The sequence below is a fragment of the Phocoena phocoena genome, chromosome 15 (genome assembly GCF_963924675.1).
Source record: "Phocoena phocoena chromosome 15, mPhoPho1.1, whole genome shotgun sequence".
NCBI lineage: Eukaryota > Metazoa > Chordata > Mammalia > Artiodactyla > Phocoenidae > Phocoena > Phocoena phocoena.
In genome coordinates, this window is record NC_089233.1 from 73,706,722 (window position 1) to 73,727,306 (window position 20,585).

General features: G+C 50.7%; 1 protein-coding gene across 1 annotated transcript; it reads left to right on the plus strand.

Annotated features, from left to right (window-relative positions):
• Positions 1–928: 928 nt before the first annotated feature.
• Positions 929–14,514, plus strand: SLC2A10 (solute carrier family 2 member 10). Its single transcript, XM_065893143.1, has 5 exons — positions 929–1,003; positions 6,991–8,274; positions 8,697–8,819; positions 10,078–10,213; positions 13,848–14,514. The coding sequence occupies exons 1-5, from the start codon at positions 1,000–1,002 to the stop codon at positions 13,924–13,926; spliced, it is 1,626 nt and encodes a 541-aa protein (XP_065749215.1). The 5' UTR covers positions 929–999; the 3' UTR covers positions 13,927–14,514.
• The last annotated feature ends 6,071 nt before the right edge of the window (positions 14,515–20,585 follow it).

Sequence of the window (20,585 nt, forward strand, 5' to 3'; positions counted from 1 at the left end):
CTCCCCAATTATTTCTGTGTCAGTTGGAATAAAATCCCATCCTAACCCTGGCCTCCCAAGGACTTAAATGGTCTGCGCTTTGCCAACCCCTGCCTCGGGCCCCATCTCCCTCCACCCTCCCTGTCAACCCCTGTGTTCCAGACACTATGGCTTCATTTTTGTTTTTATGCTCCCCAAGCTCCTTCCTGCAGGGCCTTTGCCTTTGGTCTCCCTTCTGTCTGGAGCCTGAGGTCTCAGCTCAGAAATCTCCTCCCCAGAGCAGCCTTCCCAGAGATCCCCTCCCAAGCCCGCCCCCAGCGAAAGCAGCCACTGTGCTTGCCTAACCCAGCATCCTAGCTTAATTCTCTGCTTGGTCTTTGTCACTACTAGCTGGTATTTCTCTGGTTCCTTTGGTTATTTATCTTTCTTCTTCCTCCACCGGAAAGTAAATTCCAGAGGAACAAAATTAACTGTCTGTCTGGTTCTCCCAGCCCATCCTCCAGGCCTAGGACCCTGCCTGAGCGCAGGTGGGACGTGTCCAAACCTAAGTGTCCAGTGAATGGAAGATGAATGTGGGAGAGTGAGTGGCTGAAGTGGGTATGTGTGAGTCAGTGTAGATGCATGAGTGTGTGTGTGTACACATGCTGGCTGAAGAGGCCAGACTAGTGGCCTAGTCTGAAGCCGGACTAGAGGACCACAGTGATTGGGAAGTCTCCTTCCCGCGGGGAGGACAGGGAAAGACAACTTGTGGGGTCCTCCCCACAGTGGGGATGACGGTGGGTGGGGTCCCAGCCAGGCCGGGCCAGACTGGGGACGTCCAGGGCGCACCTCTGTCCCGCCTCCAGGCACAGCGGCCCAGGGCTGGCCGACGTGGCAGCTGCGCTGCCGGCGGGCAGGCGGGGAGGGAGGGACGGAGGCTGGAGGCGGGCCGGAAAGTTTGGCGGCGGAGGCGGGGACTCGGCCGGGGGATGCGCGCCCGGGTCCCCAGAGCCCCCAGCTCGCCTCGGAGTCCTTCTCAGCATGGGTAAGTCGCGATCGGCGCTGCGGGCAGGGAAGGCCGGCGACCCCATCCCTGCGCGCGCACTCTTTGCCCTGAGCTGCAGCTCCCCGACCAGATACAGCCCACTCGGGTGGCAGCCGGGACAGCAGGCCTTGGCTGGTGGCTGGGAAGGGACGTGGGCCCACTTCCTTCCATGCTCCTTTCTGCCCAGAAAAAAAGTGACCTGAGAGGGCTCCTTACTTGATACTGGGCGCTTGCTCGGGGCCAGACCCTTTCCTGACCGCTTTAAGCCTTACAGCGTCCAGCAGGCGAGCGAAACTGTTCCTATTCTGCGGAGGAAGAAGTGGAGGCTCCGAAGGGAGCAAATTCATTCATCCGCTCGCGGAGCACTTCCCACCAGGCGCCGTTCTAGGCCCGGGGATGCTGGCCTACACAAAATAGACAAAACCTCTACTCTGCAGATACTCAGTAGAGGGGAGATGGGGTGGGGGGAGGGGGGGAGGGAATTTCTTTGTTGCTCCAGGGGACTAAGGTTTCTGTTTTTCTCTCTGGATTCGGAAGCATCAAAGGGTCAATATTCATCCACCTACTATGTGGCAGATGTTGGTTTAGGGCTCGGGGACTCAGTGGCCCTGTGTATAGATTTTGGGGTCAGAAAGACCAGGGTACCAGCCCTCCTTCCCCCACTTCCCAGGTGCATCGTGACCTGGGACAGTGTAGTTAAGCTCTCTGACCTTCAGTTTCCTCATCTACAAAACGGTCCCCATAAAACACCCTATCACAGGGAAGCCATGTGAATGACATGAGAATATGAACTTAATTACTCCATATACCACTTGCCCACGGTAAATGGTCAGTTAACATGAGCTTTTATTTTTTTTATCACACCCAACATTGGGATTCTGGAGTCAGACTGCCCGAGTTCAGAGCCTGCTCTGTCACTTTACAGCCATAGGCAAACATCTTTACCTCTCTGTGACTCAGCTGCCTCATCTGTAAAATGGGAATGGCACCAGTGCCTGTGTTACAGGGTTGCTGTAGGAATGAAGGCAGCTGACACAGGTATGGCTTCTGGAAAAGGATGTGAGGTTGGCTATAGTGACTGCTCTGTAAGTATCACCTGTTGCTGGGACATTTGGAAGCCAGCCTTCTGGGTGAGCATCTTTGCGTGGTTCAGTTTCAAACCTCGTCTTTCCCTGGAGTTTCAGGGGTAGACATGGCAGGTCTCCGGTGGGGGAGGGACCCAATACATTGTGACTCTGGTTGAAATGCTGCTCTAGTGTCACCAACTGAGGGTGCCCTGGGACTTGCAGCTGGTGATATGGGCACCCAAAACCTGGGTCCTTTCCACTTCACCTGCCCCTTGATTCTCTCCCTGGGCAGCTCTGCCCACCACAGTGAGAGGCTTAGAGAACTGAGGGGTTCCCTCCAGTGTGGGACAGCTTCATATACTATATTTAGACAGACAATCCATAGAAAGGAAGAGTGGTTCCTAAATCCAGGCTAGGCCACTCTAATTTGGAGGCCAGGATTTACTTCCCTTCCAGGCTCTGGACCCTACTGCCCCCCAACCCCAGGGTGCTCAAAAGCCAAGATCCTTTCTCTCTGGATTCCCTATGTCCTGAGTTCATTCATTCATTCAGTCATCTGTTTACTCAACCAGTACTTACTGAGTGCCTACTGTATGCCAGGAACTGTCCCCAGCATCAGGAGACAACTGAGAACAAACAAACAATTCCTGTTCCTTTGGGGCTGACATTCTGCTTGGGGAGCCCAATAAATATGTAAAACATATAGTTATTTCAGATGATGAAAAGTACCATGGAGAAAAACAAGTAGAGAAGGGGATACGAAGTGCTGGGTGCCATGGGAGTTTGCATTTCTAAGTAGAGGGCCAGGGAAGGTCTCATAAGAAGGCAACGTTTGAGCAGAGACCAGAGGGAAGGGGGATTGGGGCCTCTGAGATGGAGGGAAAGGGCTTTCCCGGCAGAGGTGACACCTGATAAAAAGCCTTGAGATGAGACAGGCTTGGAGTGAGGCGGAACGGGAAGGAGGCTGGTGTGGCTGGACCCCAGTGAAGGGAGGCAGGTCCTACAGGGCCTTGAAGGCCACTCTCAGGACACTGGCTTTTTTTCAGAGTGAAGTGGGAGCCTTGGAGGGCTCTGAGCAGAATGATGTGGTCTGACTTGGGCTATCGTAGGATACCTCCAGCTGCTCTAGAGCAGTAGATTAAGTTCAAATGTATCTGACACAGTCCTGGAATGGGATGTGGAGATACCGCCCTGGACCCTGACTCAGTCATTTGTTCACTCCGTAGAAGCTTTATTGAGCCCATCTTGGGTGTCAGGGTGGGGCTGGAGCCCTGGAGGCACAGAGACAGTAAGTCTCTGTCCCCATCCTGCTCAGTTCAATAAGGTAAACACATCACTTATTCAATTACTTGGTGTGAGCAAATGCAGGAGAAAGCAGAATTGGTTGGAAGTGAAAAATATGACGTGGAAAGTTGAGGAAGACGTACAGGAATTAGAGATTCCCTCAAACTAGCTTAACCTAAAAAAAAAAAAAAAAAAGAGTGGGGTGTTATTTATTGGTCACTGAAAAGTCCACAGCTTCAGGCATGGTTGGATCTAGGGGCTCAGGCAGTGTTGTCAGGAATCTCTCCCAAGGGGAGATGGCCCCCAGCTGCTCTAGGCAGGTAAACTACCAGCTCAGTACCCCAAGTAAGCAAACACCCTGGACTGGACCGGCTCTCACTGGCTCAGGTTCAGCCACGTGACGTTCACCACTGTCCAAGGCCAGGGAACCTGCTGGCTGATCAGATCTGGGTCATGGACACACCTCTGGAGCTGGATGGTGGGGGTAGAGTAGGGAGGTCATCTCTACCCCAAATCCGGAGGCAGAGTTGAAGACGGGACAGGGAAGGGCAGCTCCCCACAGAGCCGGCGAGACTGATGCCAAATAAGTGTATTATCAGAGGCCCCCTGGGATGAGGATGAGTGGGCATTTGGGAAACACGGGTGGAGCAGGAGAGGGAGAGGAGGCACATGCAGAGGCAGAGCGGCATGAAAATCTACGGTGTGTGCCGGGAACCAGTGTTTGCAGGGTGTGTTGGAGAGGTGGGGACAGGGGTGGGGAGGAGAGGTGGCCAAGGAGTTGGGCTGGGGCCACCAGCTCGTGAAGGGCCTGGGAGGTCATGCTAATGAGTTAGGACTTAATGGAGCATATGGTGGGAGCCTTGGAAAGCTTAAGGAAGAGAATCCTCTTCCCCCATCTTTCTAGCGGCCCTGACTCATCTGAGGCTGTCCTTCACAGCTCCATGGGTCAGTAGCACTTCACCATGCTTTGTGACTTGGGATTTTCCTGAGAACTTTATTTCCCCTCCACATCTGCCCCCTATGCCCCTGCTCTCTCTCACACCCCACCTATCTCTGATCGGCCCTTCTTGCTTGAAGTCAATCCAGCAAAGCTCTTAAGTGCATGGGTTTGGGAACAAGATGGGTCAGCGTCTGAGTTCTGATCCTGTTGCTTCCCAGCTGTGAGAACACTCTGAGCCTTAGTTTTCCCATCTGTCAAATGGGGATAATTGTAGCAGTACCACCTAGAGTGGTTACGAAGATAAATTGAGAGAAGGCACCTAAAGTCTTTGCAGAGAGGAAATACTCCATCAATGACACTTGTTATTATTACTGTTTGATCTCACTTTTACTTTTGCTGTTCTGCTCTTACCACTGTGACCTGAACCTGTCCTACTGCATTTTCCAGCAGAACCCGTGGACAGTCAGCTTTGCCTGTGAGCCCTTTGGCTGGGTTCCCATTCACCTCAAGAAGAGCCCAGGAAATGGCAGAAAAATTCTGTGTTTTCACTTGATTGCCTCACATGGCCTGGAAGAACCTTCCCTTCTGGCAGTAAACTCCAGAAACCGAGGGAGGTGGGGCAGAGGGAGGTGAAGAAGGGGCAGGACCCGGGCAGCATAATCTCCCCAGAGTATTTACTGATGGTCATGAAGAGGAAGGACAAGGCCAGCCAGGGAACGGTAGGAGGCTATTCCCTGGGGGGCAGAGGTGATGGGGAGAAAGGTGAGCAGAAAGTGGGGAGTGATTCCTCTACCCATGAAACTCCTCCCCCCTGCACAAAAATTGCCTAACATAGATGGAGCGAGACAGAAGTAAGAGAACAGGGTGAAATCTTATTATGCCAAGGTATAATAATGGAGTGGTTAAGGGCAGGGATCGTGGAGCCAGACCACCTGGCTTTGAATCTAGACACAGCTACTCACTACTCTTGACCTTAGGCAAGTCTCTGATGATCAGTTTACTCATTCATAAATAATACAAAAGCCCACCTCATAAAGTTGTGGTGAGAATTAAATGAGCTATTACACTAAAAGTGCTCAAAGCAGTGCCTGGTCCAGATCAAACACTCCATAAATCTGGCTATAATGTTATGAATGTTCTTGTCAGGTCCAGGTGGGGTTGGGTGAGACAGATACATCTGGATTACTCCTGACGTTTCCAGAAATATTTGTTTATGTATGTGAATTAAAAATTAAGAGCAACCCGTTTAACTGCTCTGCCAATATGGCAGCTGCTGGCCACATGTGGCTATTTTCACACTTAATTAAAATTAAATATAAATTAAAAATGCAGTTCCTTAATCACATTGGCCACATTTTATTTTACTTTTTTTAAACGTGGCTTCCATCATTCTTAATATATTTCTTCATTTACTTAATCCAAGAATACACAGAAAGTAGTTTTATTTTTTTAATATTTATTTATTTGGTTGCACGGGTCTTAGTTGTAGCACACGGGCTCCTTAGTTGTGGCAGGTGGGCTCCTTAGTTGCGGCTCCAGGGCTCTTTAGTTGCAGCTCACCGCCTCCTTAGTTGCAGCATGTGGGCTCCTTAGTTGCGGCTCAGGGGCTCCTCAGTTGTGGCAGGTGAACTCTTAGTTGCGGCATGTATGGGGGATCTAGTTCCCTGACCAGGGATCGAACCCGGGCCCCTTGCAATGGGAGCGTGGAGTCTTAAACACTGGACTGCCAGGGAATTCCCTTCTCTGCCTTTTTTTTTTTTTTAAACGACACCCATCACCACCTGAAATTATATTATATATTAATTCATTTATCATTTGCCTTTTTCTACTAGAATGTCAGATCTTTGAAAACACCATTGTGTTGCCAGCCCCAAGAACACTGCCTGGTGTGTTGTAGATGCCAGATAAATTTTGGAATGATTGGATGGATGCATGAATGGGTGGGTGCGTGTCTGGGTAAATAAGGGATGGAATACAAAGACGGGTGGATAGATGGATCAAAAAATGGATGGATGTTTGGGTGAATTAAGGGGAAGATAAATGGGCCAATGAATGGATGAAAATGTGGTGGATGGAGCAGATAGATGGATGGAGGAGTGAATGATGAAGGGCTGGGTGGATAGACTGATTGGTAAATAGATGGGTGAATGAATGGATGGATGGATGAAGAAAGAAGTGGATGGGTAGATGGATGGATGGATGAATGGGTGAAGTAGATGGACAGAAGGAAGGATGGAGGGAGAAATGGATGAAGGAAGAAGTGGATGAATGGATGGATGGATGGAGAAAGAAGTGGATGGGTAGATGGATGGATGGATGAATGGGTGAAGTAGATGGACAGAAGGAAGGATGGAGGGAGAAATGGGTGAAGGAAGAAGTGGATGAATGGATGGATGGATGGAGAGACGGATGGAATGAAGGAAGAAGTGAACGAATGGGTGGATGCATGCATGCGTGGGTATGTGGATAAACGGGTGAATGGACGGATTCGATAGTTGGAAGGATGGACGGACAAAGCAAGAAGTGGTTGAATGGATGATGGATGGATGGGTGAATAAATGAATAGATGGATGGATGTAGTAGAAGGATACATGAATAGGTGGAGAGATGGAGGGGTGGACAGAGGGAGAGGAGGTTGGGTGGATGCTCTGGCAGGAAACATTCTGGACTCTGTCCCTGTTACTTTTGTTTTCCAGGCCGACCCTCACTCTTCCTGGCACTGTGTGCCTCTGTGTCTTTGCTGGGTGGCCTGACCTTTGGCTATGAACTGGCAGTCATATCGGGTGCCCTACTGCCACTTCAGCTTGACTTTGGGCTAAGCTGCTCGGAACAGGAGCTCCTGGTGGGCAGTCTGCTCCTGGGGGCTCTCCTTGCCTCCCTGGTAGGGGGCTTCCTCATCGACCGCTATGGCAGGAAGCAAGCCATCCTCGGGAGCAACTTGGTGCTGTTGGCAGGCAGCCTGAGCCTGAGCCTGGCCAGCTCCCTGGCCTGGCTGGTCCTGGGCCGCTCAGTGGCTGGCTTTGCCATCTCCCTCTCCTCCATGGCCTGCTGTATCTACGTGTCAGAGCTGGTGGGGCCACAGCAGCGGGGAGTGCTGGTGTCCCTCTACGAGGCAGGCGTCACCGTGGGCATCCTGCTCTCCTATGCACTCAACTACGTGCTGGCCGGTGCCCTCTGGGGCTGGAGGCATATGTTTGGCTGGGCCACTGCGCCTGCTCTCCTGCAGTCCCTCAGCCTCCTCCTCCTCCCCCCTGGTACAGTGGATGCTGCAGCCCACAGGGACCTCATCCCCCTCCAGGGAGGCGAGGCCACGAAGCTGGGCCTGGGGAGGCCAAGATACTCCTTCCTGGACCTCTTCAGGACCAGGGATAACATGAGAGGCCGGACCATGGTGGGGCTGGGGCTGGTGCTTTTCCAGCAGCTAACAGGGCAGCCCAACGTGCTGTGCTACGCCTCCACCATCTTCCATTCAGTCGGCTTCCGTGGGGCCTCCTCGGCTGTGCTGGCCTCCGTGGGGCTTGGCGCCGTGAAGGTGGCAGCCACCCTGACCGCCATGGGGCTGGTGGACCGAGTGGGCCGCAGGGCCCTGTTAATCGCTGGCTGTGCCCTCATGGCCCTGTCGGTCAGTGGCATAGGCCTTGTCAGCTTTGCTGTGCCCATGGACTCGGGCCCAAGTTGCCTGGCCGTGCCCAATGCCACTCGGCTGTCAGGCTTCCCTGTTGACTCTGGCCTGCCCAGTGGCTTGGCCCCGCCTCTGCAGCCAATGACCGACCAGAGCCCAGGGCGGCCAGTCTTGTCAACCTCTGAGAAAACCAAGCCTCATCCGGGAGCTGGGGACCCCACTGCCCTTCCTCTGCCAGCCTTAAGCATTGTACCTGCTGCACCCCCTTCTCCTGCCCCTGAGCATGCCCTGCTGCACTGGACCGCACTGGTCTGCATGATGCTGTTTGTGAGCGCCTTCTCCTTTAGCTTTGGACCAGGTAAGTGGGAGTTCTCTCGCAGGTAACTCTGGAGCCTTCCACCTCTCCTAGTGGGAAGGCTGGGGACCGAATCCATCAGGGTCTCAGAGGGACTAGAGGTGGCTTCACCATGAGAACAATGAACTCAGATTTCAGGGCTCCTTGCTTCTCTGAAGGTACTTCTTCCGAGGGCAGAGGCCTAATTTATGTTTGTAATATTTTCCTTCTTATAAAGGCCCCTAAGCTTCAGGCCTCATAAAACCAGAATGTGCCCCTGGATAGCTCACTCAGAAGGGTTTTAGCTGGAAAGGAGTTTAATGAATAGGGTGACCAACCATCCCAGTTTGCCCAGGACACTGAAAGTCTGATGTCCCGGGAAACCCCTCAGTTTTCTGGGCAAACCCAGCTGCAGCCTAAGAGTCCTCCCTGCTCTCCTGTCCTAGTGACCTGGCTTGTCCTCAGCGAGGTTTACCCCGTGGAGATCCGAGGGCGAGCCTTTGCCTTCTGCAACAGCTTCAACTGGGCTGCCAACCTCTTCATCAGCCTCTCCTTCCTTGACCTCATTGGTGAGTCCTCTGACCTAATCCCTTGGCCCGGTTCCTTCAAGATCCGGAAACAACTGCCTCCAGACAGAGCCTGGGCCTCCATATCGTCCAGGTATAAGTCACAGAAAACCCCAGAACGCCAGGGAAGGGTCTCTGAGACGCTGAGGACGCTCTTGACCCAAGGCCAGTGGTCATCGAGGCCAAAGTGGGCGGGGCTCCTTCCCTGCAGGGCCCCCAGGCACAGTTCTTAGGGTTTAGTTATTTTCCCATTTCCTGCACCCAAGTGTTTCCTCTTCAAAGGAGGAGCCCTGGGGGACTGTGAGAAATACTGGTAGAAGAACCCACCCACCATGCCTGTCTCCCATACACAGTCTCTGGGAATCCAAGCTTCTCCCTGGCGCCTCAGTCTTCAAGCATCCCCTTTATGTGGGACGAATGAGTGAGAAAGAGAGAGGAAGGAGGGAAGGAAGGAAGGGAGGGAAAGAGGGAGGGAGGGAGGGAGAGAGAGGAGGAGGGAGGGAGGGAGGGAGAGAGGGGAGGAGGGAGGGAGGGAGGGAGAGAGGGGAAGAGGGAGGGAGGGAGGGCTTATTAGAACTGTATCATATCCCTATCATTCCCATCTCACAGACTGGGAAATACGTCCTTCCCAAGTCTAGCCAGGCAGTTAGTTAGAAGACTAGAACCCAGTCTTCCTTCTCCCAGCCCAGCACTCTCCCTGCTGGAATAAGGATTAAGTGGAGGTCAAGCTGGTTAAGGGTGGCTGCTCGGAGGCGGTGTGGCCCTGGCTGTTGGAGGTGAGAATGGTGTCTGAAACGTAATTAGTGCTTCTGCCTCCACAGCCTTCTGCATGGAGCCGAGGCTTCTGCCTTCTCTCGCAAAGCAGTCACACGCCAAATTGGCTGAATGCTCGATTCATTGAAAAACCAGTTCATGGAATTTCTGAGGATGGTTTCTTGGAGCTGAGCTTTGCCAAGGCTGCCCCCGCAGCTGTTGTGCGGCTGAGGTGGATGTCATTTTCCCTCCATGCACATTTTCGGGGGCCAAGTGTGCACCTCTGGTTAGTGTATGGCCAAGATGTTGGTGGATTTGGGCCCCGGCCCTTTGCCTGCCTCTGGGACAACCAGTCCTACTCCTGCTTTAAGATACTTTTATCTCACAGCGTGTTAGTCATTCTGCAAATCTACCATCTAGAGGATCTGCTTTGGGTGAACTGATTTTCAGTGTTCGAGGAGTTGGCCCAGGCTGTGCCCTGCCCACATGCCCACCCCGTTTTTCCCAGGTGCCATTGGCTTGTCCTGGACCTTCCTGCTCTACGGGCTGACTGCTGTCTTCGGCCTGGGCTTCATCTATTTATTTGTCCCTGAAACAAAAGGCCAGTCGTTGACAGAGATAGACCAGCAATTCCAGAAGAGACGGTAAGGGGGCCAGGGCTAGCCTGGGGGGAAGAGTGGCATCAAACCCTGAGCACTTTGCTTCAGGATTTTAGCCATTACACTTTCCCTTTGCAAAAGAGTGTTTTTCTTCTCTTCCTGGTGTTCTTACTGCCTGGATACAGTGAGTTTTGTCCTGTCTTCGTACATGAACTCTTTTCCTTGAGTTGTTTTGTGTCTTCCTACAGCAGAGTTTTATTTGACTTTGAGCTCAGCTCATAGGAATTTAAAAATCATGCAGTTATGGACTCATAGGAGGTTAGAATAGTTAGATCCTAAAACCACAGACTCTTAGAGTCATGGAAGCTCAGAGAAACAAAATATTATAATCATGGCCTTTTGAATCACACACAAAGAGCTCTGAGCATAATCTACTCATTCAGTGGGTGTTAACATGCCACACGGTGTTCGGGGCGTAGGAAATGTGTCTGAAAATAAGATGGAGAAGGTCCTTGTCCTCACCGAACTTCCATTCTAGTAGGGGAGGGGAACAGAAAATAAGCCAGTGAATGCAGCAACAAAAGCATTTCAGTTAGTGATGAGTAGCTGGAAGAAAAGGAAACAGAGCAAAATATATTGAGAGGGTCTGGTTGGTGGAGAGGGAGACAGAGGGGCACAGGGTTGTGGCTAAATCAGAGGGGGTGGTCAGAGAGGGATGCCCTGAGTAGGTACCATTTAAGTGAATGCGAAGGAGGCAGCCACGTAAAGATGAGGCGGGGCGAGGCTTCCAGGTAGAGGGAGCAGCAGGTGCAAAGACCCTGAGGTTGGGAGTGTATCTGACATATGCAAGGAACAACAAGGAAGCCAGGGTAGCTGGATCAGAGAGCGCAAGGAGGGAAGAGAGGAGGAAAGAAGATCAGATTGGCCAAGTGGGTAGGAGCTAGATCACATAAGGTCTGTAGGTCGTAGACAGGGGTTCAAAACCTTAGCATCAGGGATCTTGGGCTGTTGAAATAAAGAGTACTGGGGGGGTGTCAGAAGGGACCTGAAACCACCATAATCCTAAACACCCTTGGCAAGTGCCCCAGGTTGCCTGTTGTCGTAAAGGGAGTCACCAGCGTCTGACTGCCCATTCTATTCCTGGGAGGCCCTAACAAATTAAAACGGTAAATCATTCTAATGGTGAGTTGGAACTTGCCTCCTTGCAGCTTCCTGCCAAGCCCCAACCTGGCCCCCAAAGGGATGCAGAACGAGTCCATGTAAAACTTCAAACCTGGTCCACCCCACCCCAGAGTGTTCTCTGCGAGCCGCACACTCCGTTTGTTGCATGACACCTGTGGGGCCCTCAGCAGTCCAGCCATATTAGTTAGGAGACAGATTTGGCTGCATGGAATAGGCTGAATATAGGGGGCCCGGGGCTGGCGTTGAAGCTGTGCTTCAAGGGGTCATCCAGGGTCCCAGCCTCCTTCTCTCTTGTCGCTCTGCCATCTCTTCAGTATAAACTTTTCCGCATGGCCCGTGGCAGCCACCACCTCCCTGAAAGAGGGAAGGGGAAGAGGAGGACACACAACCTGAAAGATCCACACGTCACTTCCACCTACAACCCTTTGGACGGAACTTGGCCACATCCACCTGCAGGGGTGGCTGAAAAACATGGTCTTTAATCTGGGTCCATGTGCTCACCTAAACATCGAGGGTGCTGTTACTAGACATAAAGGAGGGACAGATACTAGGAGTCACCTGGAATCTCTGCCATACCGGCTTTCTTGGGAGAAGATTCCAGACCCCTCCTCTGGGATAAGAAGCTAAGGAGGCAGAAAGGCAGGCAGAAGCCAGCTTTAGGGTGAGGCAGGAGGGAATTGAAGCTCAGGGGAACACTGAGCTGGTCCTGGGGACTCAGGAGTCTGGGCCAGACCTTGGGGAAAGCAGGCTGGATCTTCTACAGCCTCAGGAAAAGACAGGAAGTTAGGGGCTTTGGCTGGGTGCAGAGCCAACTTTGGCTGGGTGAGTCATCACTCCAGTCCTTACCGTTCAGGGGGCCCCTGATATCACAGGCCACAGAGAGAGAAAGAAACTCAACTGTAGGGAGCATGGGGACACGGGAAGCTCCAGAGATCTTGCAAGCAAGCACTAATGGGACCCTCTTCCCAGCACCAACGGTTCTCAGTAATGTGTTGCTCCCTACAAGAATCACATCCCCAGGAGAAAGTCTGATTGGCTAAGCCTGGTTTATGTGCCCACCCTCCTAACCCCCAAATTGGCCAGGATAGGGCAAGCCGCCTCTATTGACAGTCCTACGAAGATCACATGCAACAGAGGAGACCTAGAGCCCCAAGGAGACGAGAGGATGGAGGCTGGATGGAGCCACCATCCACTGCTGTGGGGTTTACTTCTATTCGTGTCCTCATGCCGCAGATGTGCTTGTTGGAAATGGGGACCTGCAGCTTAACGGTCTATTTCCTCTGCTCCTTTAGAGAGACATTAGCAACCGAGGGGCTCAGACGCCCTTGCCATCAGTGGCCACTGAGTGCCATAAGCATGTTCCTTTCCCTTTCACATCAGGTTACTTGGGTTCAGAAGAGACCTTTCCATTCCCAGGGTGATATGATCACCAAAAGAGCTTTCAAAAATCTTTTATCCCAATTTCTCAGGAATCCGCTCATTCACTTTCAGCAAATATTTTCCAAGTGCCAGCTAGGAGCCAGGGACTGTACTAGGCTCACGGGACAGACCTGTGACCAAGAGACACCGTGTCTCTGGACTGAGGAGGAAGTTACATTTTAATGCAAAGGGGAGAGATGGATTACAGAACACCCAAATGCATGAATAAGATAAATGAGAGTGGGGTTTATATCATGAGGAAAATAAGGCAGGTTAACTGTCAGAGAGCGAACAGTGGATTTGGGGGCAGTGTGGAACTTTCCATTTCTTCAGCTAGGGTCCAAGTGTACCATGGGTACATTAATGACGCAAGTTGATCGTGAGCTCTTCATGACATTGAAGGACATTTTTGTGTACCTGTTATGTTCACTGCTCTATTCCCAGGGCCTAGAACAGTGCTTGGCCCGTGACAGGCCAGCAGTGACTCTAGCTCTAGTGAATGAATGAAAGGATGCTCAACGAAGGCCTCTGCGAAGAGGTGGCAATTGAGCTGAGACCTGAATAATGAGAAAAAGCCATCTTTTCCAAGAGCTGGAAGAGAGTGTTCTAGGCAGAGGGAACAGCCAGAGCAAAGGCCCCGAGGTGGGAACAAGCTGGGGGTTTTGAAGAGCAAGAAGGAGACCCATGTGGCCGGGGTGGAATGGGAAGATGGGACTGGAGGGCAGTGACACCGGAGAGGCCGGCTGCAGAGAGGGGCTTGGACGTGAGGCTGAGAGTTACGTCACTTCTCAGCAGGAGTGACAGGAGTTGGTCTTCGTGCTTAGAAAGGTCAGTCCTGTGATTAGGAGAACCGGCTGTAGGAGGCGTGGGTGGACACAGGAAGACGGGGGGTGGGGGGGGGGAGCGGCTGGGTGGTCCAGAAGATGGAAATGCGCATTAAGACAGGAAGCAGGGACGGTCAGGTAGGAGTGGGGTGGGGATGGGATGGGGATCCCATGTATGGTCCACTCCCATCACCTCCCGGGGAAGGCCACCAGGCCCCGTCACCCTCTGATCCCACTTACTCTCTGCTCTCCAGGTTCGCCCTGAGCTTTGGCCACAGGCAGAGCTCGGCTGGCATCCAGTACAGCCGAATTGAGGTCTCTGCGGCCTGCTGAGGAGTCCATCTGGAAAATGCTGGAACCATGGCTTTAGCAGACAGTCTTCAGCTTCCTGCTTGCCTGGGTGCCAGAGCACAAGTTCTAGGTGGTCCTTCAAGAGGCACCCCTGCTCCGGAAGAGGTCTGTTTTGCTGGGGCAAAAGGGATGAAAATCTGAGAACTCAGAAGTCTTCAGCTGGAGTCTCAGGCTCTGAGGGTTCCTGAGGCTCTGCCTTCCTGCCTCAGTTTCCCCACTGACCCTGCGCATCTCTGCAGTAATGAACTTATGATGAGAACATCTTATGGAGACTTCATTGGTCTATGGGCTTTCTCAAAGAATCTCGAGGGTACCACCCTGGCAGGAAGTCTCTCCTGGAATCACCCCTAAATCCAGCTGAGGATACCATATCCTCTGCTCTCTTTTTCCATCTGGTTGGGACTTTCTGGGGAGGGGGAAGCCTGCTTTTTGGCTCTCAGATCTCATTTCGTTCAACCCCTCTAATTCTCTTACCTGGAATAGTTGTCATTCACCAGCAACTCAGATGGTTGGTAGGAGTTCTAGTCCTGAGTTCAAGGCCTGAGGCTGCTGGTGTTCTTGCTGTCTGACCGGGGATCTCAGCTTTCCCTGTATGTACAATGGGAGCTCTGAACCAGGTGGTTCTTAAGATCTCTTCTGATGCCAATGAGCTGGAATTCTAAGCGCTGGCAATACCACAGATATGGGTCCTGCTCTCAAGTTGCTAGTCATCTCTTTCAGGGACATAGGTTTTAATTAGGGGAAAGGTGAACAGAATTCGAGTTGTGTGCACTAAAATCCAAGGACCATCCTAGTGCAGGTCACGAGCTCCAAGAGCTGTTTCCAGGATGGCGCTGGAGGACTTTGCAGAAAGGAGATGGGTCTGGAAGCTAACAAACCTGGTTGTCGGTGTGGCCTCCACCTCTTGGCAGCTAGTGACCGTGGATAAGTAACAGCTCCCTTAAGCCTCAGTTTCCACATCTACAGAATGGGGATGACTATGCCCCCAGGGGTGTATTTAACCTCTGTCTCCCATCAGGAGGGTCTTCATTTGGTCCCATTCAGCTGGTCAGGATGGATGGGATTTCTGCTCACCCTCAATACCCAGGTCCCCACCTCTGGGACTTTGTAAAGGGTCACCCCCCCACAAGGAGTGAGTCAGACGGAGACTGAGCAAGTAGCTCCTCTCCCACGGGACTCTGGCCTCCCCTGAGTCCTTGACTCTCATTTCTAGCTACTTCCCTTAGATCCAGTGGTGTGTTGGAGCTGGCTTGTGCTGGCTTGTGAGAGCTGATTGTTAAATTTTCAGGAGTTTTGCAAGCTCGTTGTTAAACACAGCTGCTAAAAAATTAAATTATTTAAATTTATACTTAAATAAATTATATTAACCGAGGTAATACATACTAAAAACTCATCACTTCCTTATTTTACTACATTTTGCTCTCATCTGTGCTCTTATGGTAACTTACACCTATTGCCTCGCATGAGGAACGTGGGGTAAGGGCACCGCCCATCCCTTGCCGGGTCTGCCTTCAGTGACCCACGGGGAGTGTATTTGCACCGCAGGGACTGGGGAACACCACAGATCAGGGCTTGATTTGTCGTTTTGTTGATTGTCCAGTCTTAAGAATGTGATGGATACAATGTTCGTAATGTAAATTAAACTTAACAGTGTGTTCTGTCTGTAGTTGATACATTGTGAACGGCACAAAAAATGGAGGGGATTATTATCCAGTTCAGCCAACAGGTGACTCATGTCACTGGTGAAGGAGTTTGGACACAAGTCTTTGTTGTTTTACTTTCGTCTTCTTCATTAACACGGACAAACATTTCAACTAGCGTTCATGTCAGAACTGCATTCACGCTTCAGTGACGTCAGCAACTTCTTCGCTGAGTCATACTGTTGTCAAGCATTTCTTCGTGGTCTAATTTTGTTAAATCATGGCTAAATCGCAGTGACAGTTGGCTTTGGAATCAAGAGGTTGGCAGAAAAATCAACAAAAACATTTCTGTGAGAATTAATTGGCTAGATGGCATTTACGATAAAGAGTATTTACAATAAAGTATTATTATTTGTAAATTTTCAATTTTTTTTTTTTTTTTTTTTTTTTTGCGGTACGTGGGCCTCTCACTGTCGTGGCCTCTCCCGTCGTGGAGCACAGGCTCTGGACGCGCAGGCTCAGTGGCCATGGCTCACGGGCCTAGCCGCTCCACAGCATGTGGGATCTTCCCGGACTGGGGCACGAACCCGCGTCCCCTGCATCGGCAGGCGGACTCCCAGCCACTGTGCCACCAGGGAAGCCCAATTTGTCAATTTTGTGCAACAAACACATCCTTTATTCCAGTAAAATTTACACACACACACACACACACACACACACACATTTTTTCCCTGGAGAGCAGTTATTAGACATTTGCCAGCCCATCACTGCTTACAGCTGTCCTTTTAGCCCCTTCAGATCTAATTCTCTACCCGGGGATCCCCAAACCTTCTCAGTTCTCCTTTCCTATCAGCCTAGGAGAATGCTCTTCTGGTCTTAGGGTGGTTTCTTCTCTTTTTTGTTCAGGGTCATAAACTCATAGATCAGGTGGGGGATGTAGGTGAGTGAAGTCCACTGTGGTAAGACAATAGGGAGTAGTGAGGTCTGTGGAAACAGGTGAACACAGGCCTCTCTATCAGGGATGACTGACACTCAAGTCCAGCTGGTGCCTGCCATGAAGGAATGTGAGCCCATTGTGGCCTGACCATCTGAATTAAAAAAAAAAAAAAATCCAGTAATTCAGACTTTGGTGTAAAATTTCCTGATTTTTTAATAGTGGCAACTGATTCTTAATTGAAAAAACCATTTTTTAAGCTCAACTCAACACACCTGTGGCTAAATCACAGCCTTTAGTTTGTCCCTCCGTCCTTGATGTCCTGGGAGATATTCTTTCCTTCTGGGTTTTTGAGGATCCCAGCTTAAATCAGAGCAAAGCAAGTAGCCAAGTAGCCAAGCAGCTTGAATTGAATAGGTGGGAGGGGTGTTACTGAACATGAAGGGAAAGAGACGTGAAGGGGAAAATGGTTGAAATCTCAAACATATTACCCTGGGACAACTAGGTGTGTGGCTTGAGTAACTGCTCATCTGTATAATGGGGACGATACTACTCACTATACAGAGATGATACCTGTCAATCACTAGTTCAGGGCTGGGCTCATCGCAGGTGCTCAAAAATGGCTGAGTAAGTGCCCCAGCAGCCTCCAGGGGCATCTGGCCCTGGATGGGGAGAACAGTGAGGGCAGTTCAGAAAGGGGAAGAGCATCAGAGAAATCTACAGTTTGAGGGTACCTACTAGGTGGTCAGAAATTGTGAGCACCAACCAGAAAAGTGATGTGATCTGTTCGTTGATCTGCAGGGTGGGGACTGGGTAGCTCTCCTTCTCCCAGATAATCCCAGAGTCATTTCAGGGAAGCATTTCCCAAATCCTACTCTCATGGAGAGCCTTTCACGTGTGTGCCCATCACCTAGCACCTTCCTGTAGTTTCTCACATTGCACTACACAGACTACTTACTGAACGCTCTAAAGTGATTTGCTTTTCAACTTAAATAGACGGATTTTAAAAGGAAACTATATTAATTTATTTTTTCACTCAAATGCATATTTATTGTGCTTCTACTATGTGCCGGACACGGTTCTAGACCCTGAGGGCACAGCAGGGAACAAGACGAAGAGTGGTCATTTTAGTGGGGGAGATAGATTGGAAACAAGAGCTAGAAATGGGGTGGGTGGAGGGAGAGGGGGAGGAAGGGGAGGGTAGGAGGGGGGAAAAGAGGAAAGAAGGAAAGGAGGGAGGGGGGAAGGAAGGAAGGAAGGAGAGAAAAAGAGAGAGAGAGATGCATGTCAGTGATGATTATCAGAGAGAACCCCTTTGAGGTGGTGGCGCCTGAGCACAGATCTATATGATCTAGAGGAAGCCATGGAAGGATCTGGGGCAAGAGTAACCCAGGAAGCTGGCCCAGCATGTGCAAAGGCCCTGAGGTAAGACTGAGATTCCATCTTGGAGGAATGCCAAGGAGGAGTGAGTGGAGGGTAGAGTGATGGCAGAAGACAAGCGGGAAGTCAGCAGGGGTCAGGTCATGAAAAGCTTCCAGAAAACAGAAGCATTTCAGACTTTCTTCTAAGCATACCAGGAAGCCACCGCAGAACTTTGAACAGTGGACTGACACGATCAGACTTAATGCTGTCAAATACCCTTTGTTGGTGATGTTGGTGAGTATCAAAAAAACAAATGAATGTCAATAACAGAAGTAGAAAGAAACCCAGTTTCACTGAATTCTCACGAAATACTGTCATCTACTGAGGGCTCTGAACTTAAGGTCTCCTCTGTGGTGAAAAAGGGGGCTTAGCAAGTGTGAGAGAGGTGTAGCACCGACCTAAGATTGTGTCTGGGGCTTCCCTGGTGGCGCAGTGGTTGGGAGTCTGCCTGCCGATGCAGGGGACATGGGTTCGTGCCCCGGTCCGGTGGGATCCCACATGCCGCGGAGCGGCTGGGCCCGTGAGCCATGGCCGCTGAGCCTGCGCGACCGGAGCCTGTGCTCCGCAATGGGAGAGGCCACAACAGTGAGAGGCCCGCATACAGTTAAAAAAAAAAAAAAAAAAAAAAAAAAGATTGTGTCTGGATTGAAAGAACAGTGGTGTGATTCAGCACGTTTATATGATGGCTGTGAACCATCTAAAATCATTTCCAGTGCCACGGGCGATATGCTTCTCAGTCTTGGGTTAATGCAGTGCTACGGTGAGATGATCAGGGAAGTCATAAGCACCAAGAAAGAGACAGGGGGCCTCAGTTACTCTCACATCAGACCCTCCTGGAGAGGAGCATTGGCAGTGTCACCCTGGAACCAGTGAGACACCAGCGAGGTCCCCACAACAAGTGTCCTTCAAGGAGGAGTGAAGGGATGGGGGGATGGGTTCCTCCAGGAGAGGAGCAGGCTGTGTACACCCACTTAGCATCTTATCTTCCAAGGGGCTGGCCTTTCATGGGACGAGATGTGAAACCAAACACAGCCTGTGCCTGAGGTCATGGGTCATCAGACCTGGAAAGGAAATCTCCACCCCTACTTTGCAGGTTAGGAAACCAAGGCTTACAAGGCTGACGACTGACCCTCTCCTCTCCAGCTCCCGCATCCGCTTGGATGACCCCCATCAGCACAGCTCTTCCAGGCTCTGTACCTGCCATCCCAGCGGCCTCCTGCTGCACTTTACCTGCTCCGTCCTGAACATGGTCAACCTCAAACACTACTCACCCTTAATATTTTATATCAAACATCCCACTTTCTGGCACCACGTACTAACTTTTCTCCTAATACTCGAATGCTCCCCAAGGCAATAATTCTCTGACCTCACTGAGATCTTTCACCTCTAAATGCAGATCCCTGACCCCAGGGATTTTGCTTTACCAAAATCCATCAAGAAGTTCGCGGCTTCATTCTCCTTCTTGTCCAATCTAGATCCCATATCCCAACCTTAGAATCAATCCCTGCAAACAACCTCTTGTAGATTAGTCACACTAATGCTGGATTAATGTACATACCTGCTGCACATAGGCAGAAAGGTCAGACAGCCTGACAAACAGTTTTCACTTGGAACCCAGGAACTCGAACCTCATACTCACCCTCCAAATGCTCCTTCTTCACAGCAAAGGAAATACTCAGTAAGTTGAAAAGGCAACCTACAGAATGGAAGAAAATATTTGTAAACCATAAATCTGATAAGGGGTTAATCTCCAAAATATATAAAGAACTCAAACAACTCTATAGCAAGAAAGCAAATAATCCAATTAAAAAATGGGTGATGAGCTTCCCTGGTGGCACAGTGGTTGAGAGTCCGCCTGCTGATGCAGGGGACACAGGTTCGTGCCCTGGTCCAGGAGGATCCCATATACCACGGAGCGGCTAGGCCTGTGAGCCATGGCTGCTGAGCCTGCGCGTCCGGAGCCTGTGCTCCGCAACGAGAGAGGCCACAACAGTGAGAGGCCTGCGTACCTCAAAAAAAAAAAAAAAAAAAAAAGAGTGATGGACCTGAATAGACATTTTTTCCCAAAGACATACAAATGGCCAATAGGTACGTGAAAAGGTGCTCAACATCACTAATCATCAGGGAAATACAGATCAAAACCACAGTGAGATCACACCTGTGAGGATAAGTATAATAAAAAAGAAGAGATAACAAAAGTCGGTGAGGATGTAGAGAAAAGGGTACCTTTGTGCACTGTTGGTGGGGACGTAATTGGTGCAGCCACTATAGAAAACACTATGGCGGTTCCTCAAAAAGTTAAAAGGAGATCTATCATATGATCCAGCAATTCCACTCCTGGATACATATCTGAAGAAACTGAAATCAGTATCCCAAAGAGATATCTGCATACCATGTTCACTGTAGCATTATTCACAACAGCCAAGATATGGAAACAACCATCGATGTTGAGTTTGGCCATGTGTCTTGCTCTGGCTAATAGGATATAGGCTGAAGGGACGAGATGCCAGTTTCCAGCCTTGACGTTAAGAGGCAGCAGGGGTCTCCTCTCTCTTCTCTGGGAACTTTCTACATTCGCCATAACAACAACAACCATATAGCCTGGACCCCAGAATGAGAAACCTGGTACACACCTGAACTTGACC